The sequence below is a fragment of the Herpailurus yagouaroundi genome, unplaced genomic scaffold (genome assembly GCF_014898765.1).
Source record: "Herpailurus yagouaroundi ecotype Mexico unplaced genomic scaffold, PumYag 295, whole genome shotgun sequence".
NCBI lineage: Eukaryota > Metazoa > Chordata > Mammalia > Carnivora > Felidae > Herpailurus > Herpailurus yagouaroundi.
In genome coordinates, this window is record NW_024412512.1 from 2876511 (window position 1) to 2898459 (window position 21949).

Sequence of the window (21949 nt, forward strand, 5' to 3'; positions counted from 1 at the left end):
GGGGTGTCCTTGTGCCGCTCCCGTACGGGCTGTGCCAAGTTCTCCGGGAGGAGCCAGGGGCCACGGCTGCGTGAACGGCTCCGTCTTGACGGGCCACGGACAGGCCTGGAAGCACCTGGACACCACCTCCTGCCCGGACCCCCAAGCCAGCGGCTCTTAAGTGTTCGAGGAGCCTGTGCCCTTGCAACAGGGACTGTCACCAGGTCTGTCTGGCGGCCAGTGGGGACTCTGGGCGCCTGCAGGGGACATGGGTCGGGGAGGGGACACTTAGGTCCCCAAGGCTCGGGCGAGTCCCCAGCTTTCCAGGAGCCTGGTCTGGGGCAGATGGAGAGAGAAAGTGCCAGTTTCTCTGGTTTGGCCTCGGGTCACTGCAGAGGGGAGGTCTCAGGGCGGCACCCACCCCTCTGGGGTCCTGACCCTGGGGTCGCCCCGCTTTTGCATCGGCCTCCCTCAGCTTGTCGTCGACCCTGCGGGCCTCACCCCACCGACTCCAAATCCCCCCCAAGCCCTCGGGACCCGGTCTCTCAGTCCTTGAAAAGGGCAAGCCGTTAATGGGGGCTGGCCAGCCGCAGCCGGGCTGGGCGTGTGCGACACAAGGCCACAGAGGCCGCGGGTCAGACGCCCGCTGCCCGGATGCTGACCATGTTCCCACCAGGCCCCACAGAGCGACACCGGTCGACTTCCGCTTATCTTTATTCTCCTCCCGACCAGGTGAGACTTTGGGGGATCTGGGAAGTGGAGGACCCTGAAAGCCGGTCGAAGGAGCCAGCAACCCGTCTCTCTGGTGTCCACAGGAGACGAGGGCTCCTCCTGCGATTCCCCGAAGCTGAGCGTCGGCTCGTCCCAGCCCGCGGGCAGCGTCCAGGGGGGCCCCCGGCTCCCAGCTCCGTCTTCTCCAGGGCTCCGAGGACAGAAAGTCTCAGAAGCGGCTCCAGGGGCAGCGTGGCTAGGCCCCGACGGACGAGGAACTGGGACCACCTCCCTCTCCCAGCGGCTGCGGCTGACCCCGCGGACGGCCCGAGTGACCTGCCCTGGGCAGTCACTCCCGAATCTGGGAAAGCGGAGGGGACGCGAGGAGCCACCTGGTCGCATCTGGCGGTGCGCAGGCTCGGGGACGGCACAGGCCTCGTCTGCTGGCTCCGCCGACAGCTTGGAAACCCGCCACATCCTTTCTGCCGGGTGCCGGCTCGCTGCCGTGAAGTCAGAAGTGTCTGTCCCCTGAGCACGGGGCGGGGCTGAGCGGGTCCCTCCTGAGGCGCAGGTCACGGGACGCTAAGTGACAAGAGGCGGTGGGGAGGGCAGAGGGGGCGACCCCACGGCCACCTCCAGGGACAGTGCTGGGCGTCGGGGGGAGGGGGCGGGGGCGCCCCTCCCTGTCTGGTGAAGGACGCCGGTGTCCAGAGGTCCCCTCTGAGGCCGCATCGCTTGGGAACAGAGTGAGGCCGGCTCCTGGTGCCACCCCCACCCCCTCCTCCCCCGGTGGGCGGCGGGTGGAGGGCTCCGGGCTGGCGCTGCCTCCCTGGGCGGCTCTCCCGCCCTGGGACTGGGCCAGGGGCTGACCCCCCAGAACAAATGGAACAAGTACGATGGGCACAGTTTGCTTTTTCTTTCCCTGTTTTGTTTTGAACCTAAGGAAGCAGGTCTGAGAAGACGCCAGGAGCAGGGCCGCCCTCCCCGGAGACGGGCGGGCGGGCGGGGGAGAGCGGGGCGCCGGGGGGACCCCGTCACACGGCGGTGCGTGTGGGCGTGCTGGGCTGGTTGAGCCGCAGCGTTTTACACAACCAGCCGGCGAAGTCCACTTCTTCCACCTCGGACCGCTTGATGAAGGTGTGGTTCTGGAAGGGAAGGAGGACCCCGTCAACGACCCGGCCCGGCGGGCCGTCCGGATGCGCCCGGGACGCGGGCAGGAGGCCGCTCCGTGCCCGCTCACTCGGCCCCAGGTGCTCCCCTGGCACCGTCCGCGGGGGGTTGAGCGGCACCCCGGCCCCAGCGCCCGCGAGCGTCTCCAGGCACCTCCCCGTGTCCCCCGGGGACGGTCACCCCTGGGTGAGAACGTCTGATCTGGAGCGACGGGGGCCTCTGGGAGGACAGTGAAGTCCCCGACACGTTCTGTCTGCTGCGGCAGCCACTGGCCACGGGAGGCTCCGAGGCCTTTACCCGTGGCTCCTGTGGCCGAGGAGCCAAACCCAGGCCTTCTGTTTCGGTTCAAGTAATTTAGAAAGCTGCACGCGGCCGGCAGTTCCTGCGCAGGACAGCTCAGTACCCGAGGTTCCTGGTTTGCAGGCCGGGGGGTGGGGGTGGGGGTGAGCGACGCTTTCCCCACGGGCCGTGCTGGGAGGGGTGGGTCCCGGGGGCTTGGGGTCCCCGGGAGCAGGTCTGGTCTCCTCACGCGACACCTGGACCCCCAGCTGCTGCCTGCCCTGTAGGCAGGGGGTAGGAACGGGGGAGAAGGGAAGTTAAAAAGTCGGTCCCACAGCAGGGTGTAAGTGGGACAGAGAGTCCCGAGGGGCGCCGCAGGGGCCCCGCCATCCATCAGTTTCTGTTTCACAGATTTTCGTGTATCTTACAACGAACAGACGTTTGTGACGTCACACGTGCCTCTAACACACGTCACTGGGACACCTCCCGCGTCGGAAGACTTTCCGGAAGAGTCCCCGCGCGCAGACCCTTCCCGCCTGGCGTTCTCGGTGGCGCCCAAGACCAGGAGACGCTGGTCGTCACCAGAACGAATAGAGGATGCGGGACTGGGCAAGGTGTCTGGGGACACGTCAGAGGAGGGGCTGAGGCGAGACCCCGGGAAGCAGCCAGGCCAGCTGAGAGGGGCCCGGGACACGTTCCCTGGGGAGAAGCACTGTCCTTTGCAAAGGTCCTGAGGTGGAGGCTAACTGGAAGAAGCGGGAAGGCTGAGGCTCCCTTACTGGAAAGACCACGTTCCGATAATTGAGAGACGCTCGTGTTTTGACGCTCGGTCCCAGAGACCGAGAACCAGCAGGTGTGACCCTCACGGTCTCGTGTCGTGGAGGTGCCCGAAGAGCAGGCCTCCCCAGGCTTGGCAGGGTGGCTGCGGGTGAGGAGGCCCGGCGGCAGGGGGGGGTCAAATTCACAGACAGAAATGCCCCAGGTCAATGGGCTGGCAGCCCCACCCGCCCCCACCCTGCCGGGGGGAAGGGGAGTTGACGCCCACCTGGCTTCTCGAGGACACGGGACGCCGCACAGGGAGGCCGGCGGCCCTCGGGTCTCCCCGACCTGTGGGGCCCGCCGGGCCCAAGGCGGGAGCCGCACAGAAGCGTGAGGGCCCCGGCACTCCCAGGCGCGGACACCCGGACCACGGGCACGGCTGGGCCATCCCGCTCCTCCGGGAGCCAAGGGCGCCACGGCTGCTCGGAGCAAAGGAGACCCGCAGGGGACCCACACGCGCCCCGAGGAGCGCCCCCGGGGCCCGGAACCCGCGGCCTCACTCACCGTGAGCGTCTTCAGGTCGGCTCGCTCCGCTGGGTTCTTAATGAGGCTGGAGAGGAGGACAGGGGGTGGGAAGACAAGGCAGGGCCGTTAGCCGGTGGCCGCGGAGACCTGCGTGCGGAGCCGGGGTGGGTCAGCCCGGTCCCCACGCCTGGCCGGTCCGAGGCCTGGATGCAGCAAGGCACAGAGTCTGCTCTGCTTCCCCCTTGCTGGGAGGGCACGACCCCCGGGGACGGAAGGGCAAGAGGGATGGGGCGAGGCCGTGGGGACGCCCCCGCTGCCGCTCCGTCAGGCCCAGCGGCGATGCGGCTACACTGCTAACGAACGTCCCCAATCTGGGAGTCCCAGTGTCAAAATGGAACTTTTTCCTTCAGAAAAGCAGAACTGCCCCTAAGAACCGTTGCTCAAACCAGCCTGAGGCCAAACGGTGGCTGTTCAAACACAAAAGAAAACGCATCGGGTACAGAAGCACTGACATGTCACTGGATTTGAGCTGCAGCATGCTGGCCAGCGGTCGTGCAAAGGGCCAGTGGTGGCTTTGCCACCAGGAGCGGGTGTGCTGCTGTGTGCGACGCCCTGCCGGCCGCTCATCCTGATGTGCAGGACGGCCCTGAGGGTGGGGGCGGCCCCGGGCCCCCTTCCTGCTCTGGAGCCTGTGCGCCCCGGGCCCGGGCTGACGCGGCAAGAAAAGGTGGCCGCTTGCCAGAAAGCGACTGGGAAGGCTCACGTGGAAGATGGGGCAGTTACGGGCTTGAGAGGCTAGGAAACGGCGGTGCTTGCTGGTGGAAGGTGAGGCATCATTTCCAAACGGCCCGTGATCCTCATCTGCTCTAGGGGCGAGATGGGGCCACCAGCTGGATACCACGACTCAGCAGCCTCGAAAGGGAACCCATCTGGGTTCTCGGGTGAGCTCCAGGTGCCCCCCAGGCACGGCCACCCACCGGCAGCGCCCATCGGTCCCAGCAGAGGGGCCCGGCCCCGGACCAGGAAGGAAGTGCACATCTGGGTCGGTGGCCAGGGTGTGGGCGGCCATCCCGGGAGGCAGGCGGGGCCCCTGGCGGCCTGGCATCTCGCCCCGGCCCGCCCCGAGACCGTGCTGGAGGCGGTGGCACCTTACCATTTATTTACAAACTCCTGGAAGTCCTGGGTGAAGACACCGCTGGGCAGCTTGGGAGGTGGCTGTGGGCGGACAGAGAGGTGGGGGTTAGATGCTCAAGGATGGTTCTGGAATCACGGGGAAAGGCGCCTGCCAGTCCCGCGTCCGCGGGGACAGCACAGCACTTTTCGGGGACCCTCAGAAGGCACCGCCCTTGGCCCCAGTCCTTTCACGTTCATTGCTAGAGAGGCACCCCTCCCCACCCCGTCTTCCAGCGGCTTCCCCACCCGCCCTGCCAACTCGGCCAGGCTCTTCAGGGCTCTCTTTGGAAAGGTCTGGCTTCAGGATCACAACTGGTTGTGGGGGGAAAGGACAGGGCCCACCCCCACTTTACAGACGTGCGTCGTACTGTCTGGGCCACCTGTCTCCAGCAGGGGGTTGGGACCACCGGGGGGGGGGGGGGCAGCTCGTTCCAGGTTCGGGCCTGGAAGCTGGGGAAGCCAGGACACAGGCGCCTGGGTGGGGACAGCTGTGTGGGGGGCTAAGCCCCTGTCAGGGAAGGCTGTGGGCCAACGGTCCCGGTGAAACCCAGCAGGGGTGGGAGGACAGACGTGCTCGCTGGGCCCGGGCGTGGCTGCCAGGTGCAGGGCTGTGTCGCCAGAGCCAGCCCGTCCTGTTCTGTCATCACTGACCCTGCTCTGAGCTGCTCACTGGACGCCCAGCCCTGGACCGAGCCAGGGCCCCAGGCAGCCTGGCCGCCCTGTTTCTCCGCCCTGACTCAAAAGGGCCACCGAGAACACGCTGCGGCCCACGCAACGCCCAGGAAGGGTGGCCTGACCGAGCTGGGAGGGCGGGCCTCGGGGTCAGGCCCTACTCAGCCCTTTCCCGGCCCGAGGAGCCGCCCCCGTCCGTGCCCGCGGCTCACTCGTGTGTATGAGGGAAGCGGTCCCGCCACCTGCCCCCCGCGACTGGGTCACTTGGGCAAATCCAAGCCAAACGGCTTACCCCGCCCCCGGGCAGCCGGGCCGGGGGCTCCGGGTACGCACCTCATTCACAATGTAGTCCAGCAGCTCGAAGATGGCCATGGCCGGCCGGCTGTCCGTCCCGTGGCCTGCAGGGGCAGAGACAGACCCAGGGGTGAGGCGGGCGTCCGCTGAGCACCCTTCCCCCCGACGCCGGCCTGAACCAGAGGCGGCGGCCCGGCCGTGCCCCCGGCTACTGCGCCTGCCTCCCTGGCAAAGCGGCTTCTCTCCTGAGCCTCCCGTGACTTAACAAAACAAAATAAGATGAGACGCCAAAACGAACAGGAGTGTTTTTTGAGAAGTCACACATTTGGCACGGTGCTGCCTCCAGGCTGTGCCAAAGTCACAGCCCCTGCTTTCTAGCGCACAGGCAGGGGGTGGGGGGTGACCACGAACAAGGACGGCAGCGTGACCTTGCTCGGAGCCGTGGGTGAAGGCGGCATCAGGCCCCAGACGCCGCCCAGGACGGATGAGCGGCTGGGGGTAGCTGACCCTTGTCTTTGGCCCAGCTGGCCAGGGCCAGGTTTGGCCGCTGGACTTTCGCCTCCTGTCCCCTGTCCTGAAACGGGCACGCGAGCTGGGGCTGGGGGAGGCGCTGGCAGGCCGAGGCGGCCTGGCACGACACCCCCTGCCGGGACGGGGCCTCGGCGGAGTGCCCGCGATGCCATCCAGGAGTTGGTGCTGGGAGGGACGGAGCCAGGGCCCGAGGACACACACGGGGGCGGGAGACGGGAGAAAACCAGGACACCCGGACCCCCTGGGTCTGGCACCAGGAGAGGAGAGGAGCCGGGCTCACAAACCGCTGCTGGACTGCCGGCGCCTGTGGGCGGCGAAGACACAGCGCCACACACAGGGACACTCGGCCGCCAGCAGGAGCGAGGCGCCCGCCCCCGCCGCCCCGCGGACGGACCCCGGACACGCGCCGCTCAGGGAGGGACCCAGACACGAGAGGCCACGCGGGCTGGGAGTCCGCGGGTGTGAAACGTCCGGAACGGGCTCGTCCACGGACGGGAAGGGGGCTCGTGGTTGCCAGGGGCTGGGGCGGGGGTGACGGCTGACGGGGATGGGGCTTCTTTTCAGGGTGATGGAACGTTCTGGAACCAGACAGTGGTGACGGCTGCACAGCCTTGTGAAGACACAGACAGCCACTGGCTTGCACCCCTCAAGCTAGTAAGTCACACGGCGTGTGACGTCTCTCTGTAAAGCTGGTATGAAGCAAAGGCACAGGCCAGCCGCTGTCCACGGCGCGCTCCTCCAGACTCCCTCCGCTCCCTTCCCGTCGCCTGACTTAAGGAACAGAAAGACAGCAGAGCCCTGAGCGCGGTTTCCTAGTTACGCTGCGTGACCCTTCGCCCTCGCCCTCCGAAGCGGCCAAAGGGCCAGCCTGAAGCTCTCTGGCCCTGGGCAGCCCCCCCACCGCACAGGTGACCGCCGCGGGTACGGAGAGTCCTCTGGGAGCCCAGCTGGCCCCCCGCGCCCCCCCAGCCTCCCGCTCCCTCCTGCGCTGCGTGTCGGGACTGAATCCGGCAGACCAGCCGAGGGGGTCTGACTTGAGTCAGTCTCGGTTTCCGAACGGCAGAGCCTTCGCCCAAAGTCCAGGCGGTGGGCCTATGGGTGCTCACTGGGCAATCCCCGTGGGCCTCTCTCTACATTGGAGCGTTTCCGGAATAAAGTGCTGGAAAAACCATCCAAACGACAGTTTGGCCGAGAGGTTAGTTTCTAGATGCCCCACAGCTGGTTAACACGTGCAGCTGCCCCTGGATGGGACCGTGTCTGGGCGGCCGCCCCCATAAGCCTCAGGTGCCCAGGACACCCCGTGGGGGACAGGACCGGGTCTGGGGGGCCGTCCCCACAAGCCTCAGGTGCCCCGGGATACCCTGGACGGGTAACACTGCCCGTCCAGTCCAAAGTTCCAGATTCAGGCCGTACCGCTGATGGGGCGTCCAGGGGGTCTCGGCCGTGGTGAGATGCTGTGAGGCTCTCCTTCTGCCCCGTCAACCATGGGCCGGCCAAATATGGTCTCTAGCTCCTTGGCATCCGGCGGGGGGATGGGGTACCTTCCGATGGACAGCTCCACCAGGGACAGGCCCATGCTCCAGATGTCTGACTGCACCGAGTAGTGAGTGCCCTGCAACCGCTCTGGCTGTCGGGGGAGAAGGAGCAAAGAAACGCCCAGACGGAAGCTGGACCCTAGCGTCCCCATCCCGGCCCCGCCACCCTCCAGAGGCCGGCAATGCAAAGAAGGCAATTCCATCCCCCGCTCCACCGCCTTGGGACAGCGAGGCTCCCAGCCGGGGCTGAAACAGCACTCGAGACCCGAACCTCTGGCACTTTTGGAAAAGGGTGACCAGCCCACGAAGAGGCAGAGTGTAGACTCTGCTACGATCCCAAGACTAACTTCTCAGAGTCTGCTCCCGAGACCCCCGGATGTTTCTGAAAACACCTGAGGGCCGGTTTCTAACTGACCACGGCCCTGCACTTAGTCTCTGATGCTGGCGGAAAGGAACGAGGCAGGTGTTTCCAGAGAAGGCCCCGAGGGAGAAGACAAGGTCGCTGGAATCTGGACGGGAAGTAGGGGCCCAGCAGGGACACAAAGCGTGTGGCGGAGAACTGCACGCTTCTGAAAAGCTTCTGGAAGACGGGGAAGAGCTGACAGGAGCGGGGAGGGTACGGACGCCCTCAGGCTCCCGGACAGACTCACAGACATGTAGGACCGAGTTCCCACGAAGGAGTTGGCCATGGAGTCGATGAGCTGCCCGCTCACCCCAAAATCGCACAGCTTGATCTCCCCTCGGGAGTTGACGAGGATGTTGGACGGTTTCACGTCTGCGGGCAGAAGCAGCTGCAGGTGAGGGGGGCCCGGCCCGGCTGGCCCGCCCGCCGCCTGGACGCCCCGGCCCGCTCACCTCGGTGCATGATCTGGTGCTTTTCCCGGAGATACGCCAAACCCCGGAGAACCTGCGGGGCGGGAGGGAGGGAGCGGGTGAGCAGGGCGGCGTCTCGGGCAGACCCGAGGGGCCACTTGACTGGGACGGGTTCAGGAGCCCCCGTGAGGCTGGGACAAGCGCGAAGAGTGGCAGGGACGGCCACGACGCCCCGCCCCCACTGCCTGGAGGGTCTCGCCAGCCTGACGGGCACCGTCTGCTGAGAGCTTCCGTGCCGGGCTGCACCGAGGCCCCGCAGACCGACGGCTGAGTCGCCACGTGAGGACAGCACTGTGGGGTACCACCCACGGGGCGCCAAGGCCCGTGCGGGGCAGGAAAGCGTCCCTCCACCTCATGTGCAAAGAGGTGCCACCTGCTCAGCCCCTCGGCTGCCAGAGACGGGGACCTCCAACTGGGGCCAGGACAAGAATAGACTTGTGCGGAGCCCAGGGCCGGGAGTGGGTGCACGCACCCGCCCCAGGGGTGCGGCGGCCCTGGGGGGTCGGGGCGGGGCGGGGAGGTGCAGGGGGAGTGCACCTGGAGCCCTCGCACTTACCGCGATGCTGACCTTCCCCAGGATCTCCTCGGGAATTCTCTTGGCTTCCTTCAACACCTGGTCCAGAGAGCCGCCGTCCTAGGGTTGGCACAGAGGGGAGAAAGCCGGCTCTGAGCGGTGGGCCGGGCGGGGCCTGCGGTGCAGAGGAGGGGTCCCAGAGGGACACCGGGAAGCAGGCAGGACAGCGGAGCACTTCCCCGCTTCCCAGGAGCTGGAGCTCAATCTCCTCCACGGGACACAGAGGCCAGACCACAGCCAGACGCGACTCGCTGGTCAAGAGCAGGGACCCCCTCCGGTCCCTGTCACCTCCGGAGCCTCGGGACAGCCCATCCAGTGAGGAAGCAACAAGAGTGCCGGCCGGCGTCCTAGGCGGCCCGTCCTCCCAGAAAGCGAGGCCCAGGACTCAGCCTTCCCCAGCTGGCCACACTGGCAGCAGGCGGAGGGAAGCAGCCAGCTTCTGGGGCTGGGTTCTCCTCCTGCAGGTCGGAGGCAGACCCGGCAGAAGGGAGGCACCGGCACGGGAGAAACACCGCTGCCCACAGCTCCCGGCTCCCGGGCCCCCGTCCCTCGGGCCTTGTCACGTGCTGGCCGCTGTGCGCAGATACGTCCTGCCTTCAAAGGACGGGCACAGGTCCTGCCAGTCTGAGTCCCACCTCACCCCACCCCAGTCATGGCCTTAAACCCGCAGGCTGTGGGACAGCAAACCTGGAGACCAAACCTAGGTGGGGCTCTGAGGAATGCCCACTGGGTCCCCTGGGACGCTAGACGGACCCACTGACTTCCACGCGCGGGGGGCCAGCATCTGAGCTCAACGCTGGGCAGCCTCGGGCCGGTACGGTCTCCACCAGGCGGCTCTGGGCTGCCTACAGCCACGCGGCTTCCTCGAAGCCAGAGGAAGGGGTGCAGGGAGGAGAGCCTGAAATCCCAGGGGTGCCGGGGCCTCGTATCTCCAGCACTTCTACCCGAGTCGTGCCCAGTGAGAAAGGCCAGGGCTGGGAAGTTCTAGAAAACCCGATACACGATGGAGCCTCTACAACCTGCACATGACTCTCGAGTGCCTAGACGGCCACCCTCGGGACCAGGCGTCCTGGCTCAGCCCGCTCTGTCTGCAGGGAGGGGGCGTTCCTTCCAGCCCTACCCGTTTTCTCCTGTATCAACCAATCTTAGAAAAATCAAAAAACAAATTCTTTTAAAACCATAACCCTGCTTCCTGACGCAGCTCCTTTCATTCTTAATTGTCACGGACCTACCACAGGCTTATAAACGAGGATGTCCGGGGGGAACATCCCCAGAGGCCACGGGAGGCCAGGCACTGCCCAGTCCTGCCGGCCACACGTGTCCCACACATGTCCCCAGACGTGGCCCGGTGTCCCCTGGGGCAAGAGCAGTCCCGGATGAGACCCCCCTGGTCTGCACTAAGTGTAAATCGTTCAAGTCACGTTGACAGGAAGTGGCAGAGATATAGCACAAATGGGTGTCTCTGACCCCAAATCTCACGCGTGTGCAGCATCCCACACTTTCGTTATGCATAGGTGTCCTAAATGCTCTGGGAACTGTACCCTGATCAAGCAGGTGCTACGTGAATACTTTCCTTATAAAACCCTCAACTGTAGGCACGTCACCCCCTGAAGCGTGACTTCCATTGTTCCAGATCTTTCTGCGTATCTGCACAGGCATCCACATGCGCGGGGAAACACGGAGTTTAACAAATGTACCTAAACGGCTCCCGTTATGCGTACTTTCTCCTCAGGGAGCCTCGTGCTCAGGGCACACACGCCCTGTCGCCCAGTCACCTCTGTCCCCGGCCTGGGTGGGGATCACCCTTTCCTCTCCCTGCCGGGCGGAGGTGTGACTTCAGATGTGACTAGACCCCAGGAAACACCAGGAGGTGCCTGTGAGCAGTGAGCAGGCTGCCCCCCAAAGTACCCGCTGTCTGCGGGGTCCGTGCCCGGAGTGGCCCCGGCGACAGCCTCAGGCCACCAGGAAACCACCGGCCCGCTGCTTCTAAGCCCCACACACCCCACGGGCCGGCCAGGGGAGACCATCCCTGCGTGCGGGATCCACGCTACTCGTCACCAGCTGGGGGTCTCTTGCTGCAAGCGGGGGCCGGAGTCCTCCCGGCTGGACACAGGAGCCAATTCGCGCGCAAACCTGCGCAGATAGTCTCGCCCCCTGCCCTCGGCTCCAGGTGCTGGCGGAAGGCTGGCCCTCCCGCCCCCCAGCTCTACGGGTGGAAGGCGAGAGCCTCGTCCCCAGCCATGCCACTAAGAGGCGAGCGGTGGCGTGGACGCCCGACCCCAGGCTGTCGCCCGATGTGGCACGCGAGTGAACGACGGACAGAGAACCCTGGGGAATGTGGCTCTGGAGGGGATCGTGTGACATGAAAACACCACGAAGGGCAGTGGGCTGGGGGCCACCCCCCGCCCCGGGTACTGTGCTGTCATCTTGTTCTCTCCAGGCCTTCCTTGCCCAGACCGCCCCCTCCTCTGGGCTCACCCGAAACTTGAAAACCGGTGGCCTCCTGGCTTCGTGCACGGTAACCCCCGCGGCAGGTGGGGAGCGCGGGCCTCACCTGACCGCGTCTTCTCACGGGTGCTACCTGCTCGCTCTAGCTCCCTCCCGCCCTCGTGATAAAAGCAAACCGAAAGAACCCAGCCAGGAATGTGTAGAGGACGAGTGAGCAAGCGGCCGGGATCCCTGCCCCTGCCCCTCATCGCCACAGCCCATTCTCTGTGTCGCCGGGGCGCAGATGCCTCAGCAGGAAACCAAGAACAGAAGCGGGGCCAGGGGGCCGAGGCGGGACGCGGGGCCTCTTCTGCAAGGGAAGGTGGCGGCTTCGGACCCGCACGGCGCTCCAGGGCAGCAGGGAGGGGAGGCAGAGGCTTGCCCCGACCACCTTTCTTGCCCTTGGTTCTCTCTGGCAGCGACCGGCGGGCGGGGCGCTGCCTGGCCCGGGGCCTGGGGCCTGCAGCACCCCGTCTGGGGCACGGTTACACCACGAGTGCTCACGAAGCATCCCTCACGGGGGCTTGCTGAAACTCACTTCCTGCCCGCGTTACGACACCGTAGGAGGGGACGGCGCACGCCCGCGAGGCGTAACCGAAGCTGCCGCGCCTAAGGCCACGGCATCCTGGTTTTGCAAGGGCCCCGCAGGGCCAGGGCCCGGGGAGCCGGGCGGCAGACGGCCCCACACCTGACGACTTCGGCTCAGAACAGGGTGGGCAGCGTTTCCTCCCAGGGCCCTCAGCTCTGACCACTTCTGCTTTTCTTACACCCGATCCCACCCAGTTCTGACGTCCAAGACCACAGTTTCTTGACAAGGGGGCTCGTCAGAATCAGCCATGGTGGTTTGAAGCAAGAGACGTGCCCGTGTTCCACCCCAAAGCTTCTGACTCCGCAGGCCTGAGCTGGGGGGCAGAGCGGGCTTTCGCCTTTAACGGAGCTCTCTCTTCAGAGGGCACCTAGGAAACATCAATCGAGATTGCCGGACGCCTTGGGTCCGGCAACTTCAGCTTCGGGACTTTATCCCGCGTCTCGTGTAAGGGAATTTCATTCGCCGTGGCTTGGGACGGGTCGGGATCAGCCCGTGCCCACCAGCAAGGAGTGTTTAATAAGCCACCTTACAGGCACGCGCCGTTGCCGGAACACGGCCGGTGGGGAAAACAAGGCGGGCCGTGTGCCAGCAGGGAACGGCTTCTGCCACGCACCCAGGGAGAGGCGAGGCCGGGACGGGGGCACAGAACCACGGGACCTGCGCGCACACGCCGACCCGGCCTGGGGCATCTCGGGAAGGACCCTGGAAACAACGGTGCTTTGCGTCTGAGGACACGGGCCCGAGGGTGGCGGGCAGGGACCCCCAGCCGCCCGCCAGGGCGCCCTCACCATGTGCTCCATGCAGATGCTGATCTCACCGTCGCTGTAGAAGGCCCCGTAGAAGCCCACGATGTACGGGGAGTTACACTCGTGCAGCACCTGCAGCTCGCGGATGATCTGGTTCCGGATGGCCGGCTTGATCTCCAGGTGGATCAGCTGCGAGGGAGAGGGAAGGGGGCTCGAGACCGGGCCTCGGAGGGGCACCCGCAAAGAGGGGGCTTTGGAGCCCTGCCCCCGACGTGCTCGCCACAGCATTCGAAACAGCGACGCACTTCTAGGCGCCTAGAGAGCCAAAAACACACGTCCACGCAAACTCGCACACCGCGTTCACGCGGGACTCACGATCGCCAGAACATGAAAGTCACCCCAGCGTCCACTGCACACGCGTTTCACTCAGGTGCATCCACCGCGCACGCGCACGTCCCTCGGCCGCCAGCAGGAGCGAGGCGCCCCCACCCGCCGCCCTGCGGACGGACCCCGAACACGCGACGCTCAGGGACCCGACACGAGAGGCCACGAAGGGTGTGAGTCCACGTGTGTGAAACGTCGGGAACAGGCTTATCCATGGACGGGAAGGGGGCTCGTGGGGGCCGGGGAGGTGACTGCTGACAGGGATGGGGTTTCTTTCTGGGGAGAGGGAATGTTCTAGAATAGATGGTGCTGGCAGATGCACAGGTCTGTGGATGTACACCACTGAATTACATATACTTCAAAGGGGTAAGCGGGGGCGGGGGGGGGGGGCCAGGCGGCCCCCCCCCCCCACACACACAAAAGTGTAAATGGTGTGGCACGTAAAGTACATCTCAGAAAGGCCGTTTTAAAGCAAACCGCAATGGAGCAAACATTTTCACTTGGCTACAGGGGAGCTCTGGTAAGAGGAATCCTGAGGAATCTTCCCCCCCCCCAGTCACCCAAAGCAGCAGCCCAGGACCCAGCCCAGGGTGGCCCGGGACCCCCGCCCCTCTCCGCCAGGGGTCTGCCTCTGGAGTCCCGCATCCCCACACGGAGGGAGCTCCGGGCCACCACCCGAGGGTCCTGGCTCCCCTTCACCTGAGTTTAAGTCCGCAGAGGGGACGGTCACCTCGAGATTGAAAAGGTGAGAAACCAAAGGAGCATCTGGAGAGATGTAGGACGCAGGTGACAAAGCGCCAAGAGCCATGCCCACCGGGAAAGAGCTGAGGCCGTGGTTCCCTGTCCTGGCCACTGAGGATCTCAGCTGCCCTGACCGCTGCGACAGGACAAGAGAAATGGGAGAGGCGCAAAAGGATCGAGGGTGTCTGCGCCTTTCAGACGTCTGCATGGAGTCGCTGTGACGGGCAGAGGGAGTGGTAAAGACCCGCTCGGAGGGAGCCGGGGAGACAACTGGCTTGGGGGAGGCTCCCCAGGCCTGGAAGGCCAGGTGAGAGTTGGCCGGATATGGAGGGGGATGGGTGCTCCGCGGGGGGACAGAGAGCGGACTGAGGGCACCAGGAAGGTGTGATTGTGGAGTTCAGGGTGGCACATGGCGTCAGCTCGTGACGATGACCCTGGCGGCCGTGACTGGTGGGTCGCGGTGGCACGGTGCCCGGCGCCCCTCGCCTTCCCCAGCAAAGCCGGGGAACTGTCGCTGCCACCTGCGGGGGCAAGCTCTGGCCGCACACCTGGGCACCGCCCCGCCCCTGCGGCCACCCGTCCGAGGGCTCGGGGACACTCTCTCCTTTGCAGGACCACCTGCCCGGCGGGTACACTCGCGACACGCTGGCTCCGAAAAGGAGCGCGGCGGTCTACCCAGGAGGCAGCGGTCTCCTCTCAAAAGCCCAGAAAGAGGGCCTGGCTGAGGCCGAGGGACGAGCAATGCGGGCTGATGGCGGCCAGCGCTGCCCCACAGAACAGGCCGCGTGTTCCGTCTTAAACCCTCCCGCTGCCACATTGGAAAAGTACAAGGGAAACAGAGGAGAGGAATTTTTCGTGTATTTTCGCTCAACGCGATGCACCAAAACATTGCTGTTTCAACACGTAACCCGTGAGCTTTCCCCACCCCGAGCCCCTGAAACCCGGAACGCGCTTCCCCGCACGGACAGCACACCTCGGCCGGACCGACCGTGTCCCGACGGCTCCGTGGCCAAGGCTGACCAGGGCGGCTGCCGCGGACGGTGCGGCTCTCGACCGAGAACTTCAAAGGGGCTGCAGGTGAACGACCGAGCTGCAGAGCTAGAACTCTGCGGGCTTCGCAGAAGAGGAAGAGTGGGCAGAAGGGGGCACGACTGGACGGAACCCCGGATGCCTGGGGTTGGAGCCTTTAACGTGAAGTAAGGCCACAGTGAGTCAAAGGCTTTCGGGAAGGACGCTGCAGAGAGGACGCGGGGCGAACGAGACTGTAGAGCGAGCCTTCCGGATCAGTTAGGAGCCAGCCTGCCAGCATCTCCTCTGGGGAAAAGCTGGAGCGGGGAGCGAGGGGCACGCCTCTGAGCACATGCGTTCACAGCTCCCGACATCAACCCCGGTGGGAGGAGGGCCGAGGGGCAGGTCTAGGTGCCGCGAGGTGAAATCCTGCTCTCGGCGGCACTCAGCTGGTGGGCGGGCAAGTCCGTGTTGGGGCCAGGCTCCCCGAACACCAACACCACGCGCTTTCCACGCCACTGCCCTGGGGTCACGCAGACGCCAAGGACTAGATAAGGCTGGAGCTCGGCATTCAAACCCAACACCAAGCCATCTCGGCGTGTAAAGCGATTATCTCCGCCCCACGATGGGGGGCCCAGGAGGTGCGAGCTAGAGATAGGGGGGAAATAAATTCTGGACGCCACAAGCTGATCGCGCCCATCAAGTCGGGGTTGACTGCAAAGGGCCAGCCTGAGAGGGGCCCACCCCAGCCAATTCACACGCTGCCCTGACCCAACGTCAGGCTGCCCGTGTGTAAAGTGGGGCTGTTGCTCCTTTTAAACCAGAACATAACGCTGGCTCGGCCGTGGGCCGGGCACTTGAGAGATGGCAGCTGGTCCCACGATGTGGCCTTACAGAGGCCACAAAACCTCCATCGCGGAGGCAAGCGGGCGCCCGGGGGCCGCACAAACACAAGGCCCAAACTCACTCGTCCGCTACCAGTCCAGGGAGGCAAGTACAGAACCAACATGGCTCTTTGCAGACCCTCCTGGCCCGAATGACGCAGGTTTGGTTCCTAGGGCACGAGGGGTCGGAACGCCGTGCTTCGGCCAAGAAAACACAATCAAGTGTGACTGTAAAAGTCCAGACCAGTTCACTCGGGGCTTATGTAACCAGCCTCCACATCCCCCCCACCTCCGTCAATCAAAGGGACCGGAGCCACGCGGGTGACAAAGGATGCTGGCCCACGGAGAAGCCCACCGTGGCCCTCGAACTCCAGCCCGGCTGGCAGGGCTGCATTTGCAGATCTGAGAAGCTCTGTACTCAGAAAGCATGGCATTCAGACCAGCTCGCGGGGACTCGGGATCCACCCAGGGTAATGGCGGAGAACGACCGAGGCCGGTCTCCCAAAAACTGCTTTGCCTGTCAATTTCCCACCTACGCCCCCAGCTGAATAAAAACAAACCGGCCTCTTGTGTGAAATGGGCTTCCGGATGGGATTCAAAAGAGCCTACGACCTCCGCTGACTGGCTAAGAGAGAGCTCCTGGGCCCGTGGAGTCGCAGCCCCGAACTGCGCTGGCTGCGAGGACGGCCTTCTTGTTCCGTGCGTCCACCGAGTGCCCGCGGGCACAGCTCCGCTCCGACACGGTGCTGGGCGGGCAGCCACACGGGGCCCACACGACTGAGAGGCCACAATCTACGGGGAACAAAACTGGAGGTCTGCTCTCCAATAGGTTAGACCTGTTCTTCTCTTAACTTTTTACTCTGAAGGACTTCTGGAAGCGTGGGAAGCTGTTAAGACCGGCAGTGCCCGTGTGGACTTCACCCCACTTCCCTCACGGCGACGGCTCACCCGTCACGGGGGAGCACCCATCACAAGGGAGCACCGCGGCCGTGCGGCAGAACTCATCCGGGCCCCAGGCTCAAGCTCCCGAATCGTACTCCAAAGGCTTGTCCGCAAAGGTGTGGACAAGCTCCCAGGCTCAGGCTTACCATGAGGCACGTCCCAGGACACTGCTCAGCTGGCCCGGGAGCACTCTCTGGTGCCTCAAGCCAACTCTGACCAGCTCTCTGTTCTCAGTCCCCCCCCCCCCCCACCGCCCCCTGAATCTCGCATCTGCCTTTTTATCCCCTGTTCTTTGGGTGACGGCAGACCAGAGACTTCTGGGGCTGCTCTGGTTTTGAAAAGGCTGCCTGCGGGAAGTGGACAGAAATAGGTTTCAGGAGGGAGGGCGGTGCTCTGGGGGCAGGAGAAAGAGCGACGACGTTAAATCCCAGCGGCAAGGGAGCGTGGCGAACCCAGGGAAGGCAGGACCCGTGCGGACCCACCTGGGTGCGGGGCGTTCGGGGCTCTGAAAACATAGGCGGGAACCACCGGGGCACAGGCTTCCAGAAAGGGTTGACTTGCTATGCCTGTATGAGCTGAGCGATTTATCACACGGACTGTGTCCCCCGGTTATGCGTGTAGGAGTCACCAATCCCCAAATGGTCACACCCTCCTCTTCTCCACCCCTACATCTCTCAGGGAGGGTTCTCGCCCACCTAGCCAGGGGGCTGCACCGTGGCCTGGGAGCCCAGAAGAGGGAGCCGGTCTGTCCCAGTCCGGATGTTTCTGGGAACGTGACCTGAAGTCCTGGAAGGCAGCGGTCGGTAAAGGAAGGGCAGCCTGAGGCAGGCGGGCATTCCGCATCCCAGGCGGGCCGGCTCTCGCTAAGGGCCTGGGCGAGTGCCCGAGTGCCCAAGTGCCCTGGGCGGATCAGAAAGCAGAGGCCTGCCCCACCACACGCTGCTGCACCGCGCAGGGGTGCAGGGCCCGCCCTCGCCAACCGCCTCTCACCTACCTTTCTCGCCATGATGAGGCCAGAGGGTCTGTGTTGGACCTTGGTGACCACCCCGCCGTTCCCGGCCCCCAGTTCCGAGATCCTTTCGAAGTCATCGTCCTTGAGCTCTCCGACCTTGGCCTTCTGGGTGAGGAAGGCTTCCAGACGCTTCTTCTGCTGCTCGTCGAGTTCAAGCTCTGCTAGCTTCTTCTGGAGGTCCACCAAGTTTGCTCTGCAAAGACCCCAAGGGCAAGGGCTAGCCAAGAACATGCAAGCTACAGAGAGATGACCTGGGCCAGCCAGGCTCACCGTGTGGCCGCCGCATGCCAGGCCCCATGTGTGTGGCTGGAAGGACGTGGGAATAGATCAGACCCAAGTACTGTGCAGAGGACACGACCCCCTCCCTGAGGACGGGCTCTTATTATGTTGCTCTGAACATTAAGCATTTATACACACAAACATTCCTGGAGCCGCTTAGTAAAACAACCAACCACGTACTCGGCACTTTATTGGGTGATTCAAGGAATTTTCCAAGGGATTTTGACAATAAGGTAATTTCACTAATGCCTTGACTTTAAACCAAATCTTGGAGTAAAAAGCAGCTCCCTGTAAGAGGTGGGCAGACATTAGCTCAATGCACACAAGGACTAACACAGTGCTGTGCAAAAGAAACCGAACAGGGGGCGCCCAGGGGGCTCAGTCGGTCAAGTGTCCGACTTCAGCTCAGGTCATGATCTCATGGTTCGTGAGTTCGAGCCTCGACTTGGGCTCTACCCTGACAGCCTGGAGTCTAGAACCTGCTTCAGATTCTGTGCACCCGCCTCCACCCCGTGCCCCTTCCCCACTTGTGCTCTCTCTCGCCAAAATAAACATTAAAAAAAAAAAGAATAAAAGCCACACATGCAAGTTATTTTATTTTAGATGTGTGCAATTAAAAATATTTTAGCAACATTAAAAAATATACCTTAAAAATAGACCACGTAATATTAATTTTAACATGTTTGACTTAACCCATCAAAAATACAATTTTCAGGGGCACCTGGGTGGCTCAGTTAAGCGTCCGACTTCAGCTCAGGTCATGAGCTCACAGCTCGTGAGTTCGAGCCCCGTGTCAGGCTCTGTGCTGACGGCTCAGAGCCTGGAGCCTGCTTCGGATCCTGTGCCTCCCTCTCTCAAATATAAACAAACATTTTTAAAAAATTAAAAAAGAAAGGAAGAAAGAAAGAGAGAGAGAAAGAAAGAAAGAAACTCCTGTTCCAGGGGTACCTGGGGGGCTCAGTCACTTAAGCATCCGACTTCACCTCATGTCATGATTGCACCATTCCTGAGTTCGAGCCCACATCAGGCTCTGTGCTGACAGCTCAGAGCCTGGAACCTGCTTCAAGTTCTGTGTCTCCCTCTCTCTCTGCCCCCTCCCCTGCTTGCTCTCTCTCTCAAAAATAAACATTAAAAAAAATGTTTTTAATAAAAAAAATACAATTTCCAACATGAAATCAATACGAACCGATTAACGAATACTTATTTTCTTCTTGTTCATTTCAAGTGTTTGGCATCTGGAACGCGTATTATACTAACTACTGTGTCTCCCCTGAATCTGGATAAGCCACGTTTCAAATACTGGCTGTGGTCAGGGGCTTACTGGCCCAGACAGAGAGGGTACCTGAGAAAAGTCTCCAAAGGAGAATGGGCCACTCAGGGGGTCCATGGCAATCAAGCACAAGCTTGAGAGAGAGCAAGCAGGGGAGGGGCAGGAGGGAGAGAATCTTAAGCAGGCTCTGTGCTCAGCGTGGGGCCCAATGCATGTCTCCACGACCCTCAGATCATGACCCGAGCTGAAATCAAGAGTCAGACGCTCAAACGGGCGCCCCCACCAATTTCTGATGGCCTTTAAGCCAAGGTTGATCACGCCCATAGAGGAGACCTCATTGAGGGGTTCAAACAGGGAATGAAAGAGGGAGACTAGAAATTTCTCAGGAACCTTCCGATCCCTCAATTGACCACAACGAGCCTGGAACTCAGAGGCCTGAGCAAAGGGGCACAGGCTGGGAACGAGATGGTCTGCGGCTGGCCGGGCAATGCCATCTGGGCCGGTACTGCAAAGAAGCTGCTAGAAGGCAGGGGGCTACCTGCCCCTGGGTATCAGAGCTTTGCAAACCCCACCCCGTTTTGTTCTCCAGATCCTCCTGGGAGGCGGGGATCTTGTAGTCCTGGCCCACGCAGGAGGGAACAGGCTCAGAGAGGTTAAGTAACTTGCCTGAGGGTTACAGTGCACGGACGTGGCAGTGCCTGGAATCAAACCCGTGTCCTGCGCGATTGCAAAGCCCCTGCTCACGGCCCCGAGCCAGGACCATGGGCCTGGGCAGGTGCTCCCTCAATGCCTGGTTAACAAGCACCTGGATGAGGAAGGGCTGAGAAGGACCGATGGACAGAGAGGAGAGGAGGCAAAGCAATGAGCGTACGCGACACGACTCCCTCCCGTAGAGTTAAAGAGGCAGCTTTCGAGGCCAGACTCTGCAAGGTCTCTGGCTTTGCCCTGTGATATCTAAAATGCATTCTGGAGTCAGCTGATTAATCCATTTTAAATTTAATAGCAACTCAGCTGTGCTTATTAACAAAAAAAAAAAAAAAAAAAAAACCACAGGAATTCCAATGGCTGGCTTCCTCTACCGGGTGAATTCTGGAAGGGATGGAAATCAGAAACCACGGTAAGAGGCAGAGAAGGGAGTATGAAGAAGGCGCTCTCCTGCGAGAAGCAGCAGCAGTAGGTTTTTGAAAGTAAGGAACACATCCCCACGTCGAGCCGCAAACTCAGAGCCAGCAAAAGATGTCAGCTTTTGCACACACAGCCACCAAGACTCCCTCCCCCGGGGCCCAGAGTGCCAAGTCCCCCGAGAGGTGCCCAACATGCAGTTCACCCATCACACCTGGTTCTCACCGGGTCACAACACAGGCACAGCAAACAGACCCCAGTTAGGGGCCTCTGGAACCACCCTGCCTCTCTTTACCGGGGGGAACAGGAGTCAGGACTTGTTCTGTGGCCAAGGGGTCACCCTGGCTTGACCTCACGAGCACGTGCCCCTCACACAATACGACTCTGCTACCTTGAACCCCCACGGTCCCAGATGCTCCTTTCTGTCCCCCAAGTCCCCTCGTCTGCCTCAGCGTCTGCAAGGCTCCAGCCCCCAGAGGCGGTGGCTCCCCCACCCCCCCCAGGATCCTGCAGCTGAACCTCACTACCCAGGGACGTTCTCCCCAACTTCACTACTCAGGAACGCCTACCCCACGACCTCACTACTCAGACCCTACCTCCCCCCACCCCCCAACCTCATTACTCAGGGCCCCAACACCCCACCCTCTCCACTCAGGACCTTCTCCTGCTGACCACACCACTCAGGACCCTGCATCCCAACCTTTCCACTCAGGGACCTCCTGCCACGACCTCACTACTCAGAATCCCCCACCCCAACCTCATCACTCAGGGAACCCCCCCCCCCAGCCCCAACTCACCACTCAGGGCCCAACACCCCATCCTCTCCACTCAGGGACCCTCTTCCCGCGACCTCAGCATTCAGGGACCCTCCCCCCCTCCTACCGATCTCACCACTCGGGGACCCCCTCCCCTTCCACAACCCGGCCAAGCCCGGCCCACTCACTCGGAGGCGCCCTCGCTGGTGGGGGACGGGCCCTCGGCGATGGCGGGGTTGATCGTGAGCGCCGGCAGCACCGGCTTCCTCCGGGCCAGCATCGGGGCTCCGCGGGCCGGCGGCGGCGGCACCTCTAACCGGGGCCCATAGGGGGCGGGCCGGGAGCGGGCGGCGCCGACGTGAGCCCGGGGCTGCGGCCGCGGCCTAGGCGGGCACCGGGGCGGCGAGGGCGGGCGTCGCTGCGGACCGGGGCCAAGGGGCGCCGAGAGGCGCCGGGGCTGAGGCCGAGGAGCCGCCGCCGCCGCAAGGGAGGCCCGCCCGAGGCTGACGCTGCAGCCGGAGCCCGGGAGGCCGAGGGCGGGGAGGGGGAGCGACGAGATCGCGGACCGGCCTCTCGCGAGAACCAGCGCGGGGAGCCGCGCGGACCCGCCCCTTACCGCGGGGCCTGCGTACCAGCCGGAGGCCGCCTTCCGGGG

The 21949-nt window shown here is 63.6% G+C and overlaps 1 protein-coding gene and 1 long non-coding RNA gene across 5 annotated transcripts; one reads left to right on the forward strand and one right to left on the reverse strand.

The window, feature by feature from the left end:
• Window positions 1-675: 675 nt before the first annotated feature.
• MAP2K2 (mitogen-activated protein kinase kinase 2) lies at window positions 676-21851 on the reverse strand. Of its 4 annotated transcripts, XM_040461832.1 has the most exons (12): window positions 21483-21851; window positions 17851-18061; window positions 12940-13086; window positions 9058-9135; window positions 8484-8535; window positions 8279-8403; window positions 7507-7720; window positions 5602-5666; window positions 4577-4638; window positions 3463-3508; window positions 2919-3048; window positions 676-1835 (listed from the first exon to the last, which is right to left on the reverse strand). In XM_040461832.1, the coding sequence occupies exons 1-12, from the start codon at window positions 21572-21574 to the stop codon at window positions 1774-1776; spliced, it is 1284 nt and encodes a 427-aa protein (XP_040317766.1). In that variant the 5' UTR covers window positions 21575-21851; the 3' UTR covers window positions 676-1773. The 4 variants fall into 4 exon arrangements, with proteins under 4 accessions (XP_040317766.1, XP_040317767.1, XP_040317768.1 ...); XM_040461833.1 differs by lacking the exon at window positions 2919-3048 and having other exon boundaries at window positions 21483-21848; XM_040461834.1 differs by lacking the exon at window positions 2919-3048 and having other exon boundaries at window positions 1723-1835; window positions 3463-3570; window positions 21483-21850.
• Window positions 1835-2749, forward strand: LOC121021468 (uncharacterized). Its single transcript, XR_005786551.1, has 2 exons — window positions 1835-2268; window positions 2551-2749. It is a non-coding gene; the product is annotated as an uncharacterized LOC121021468 (long non-coding RNA).
• Window positions 21852-21949: the final 98 nt, after the last annotated feature.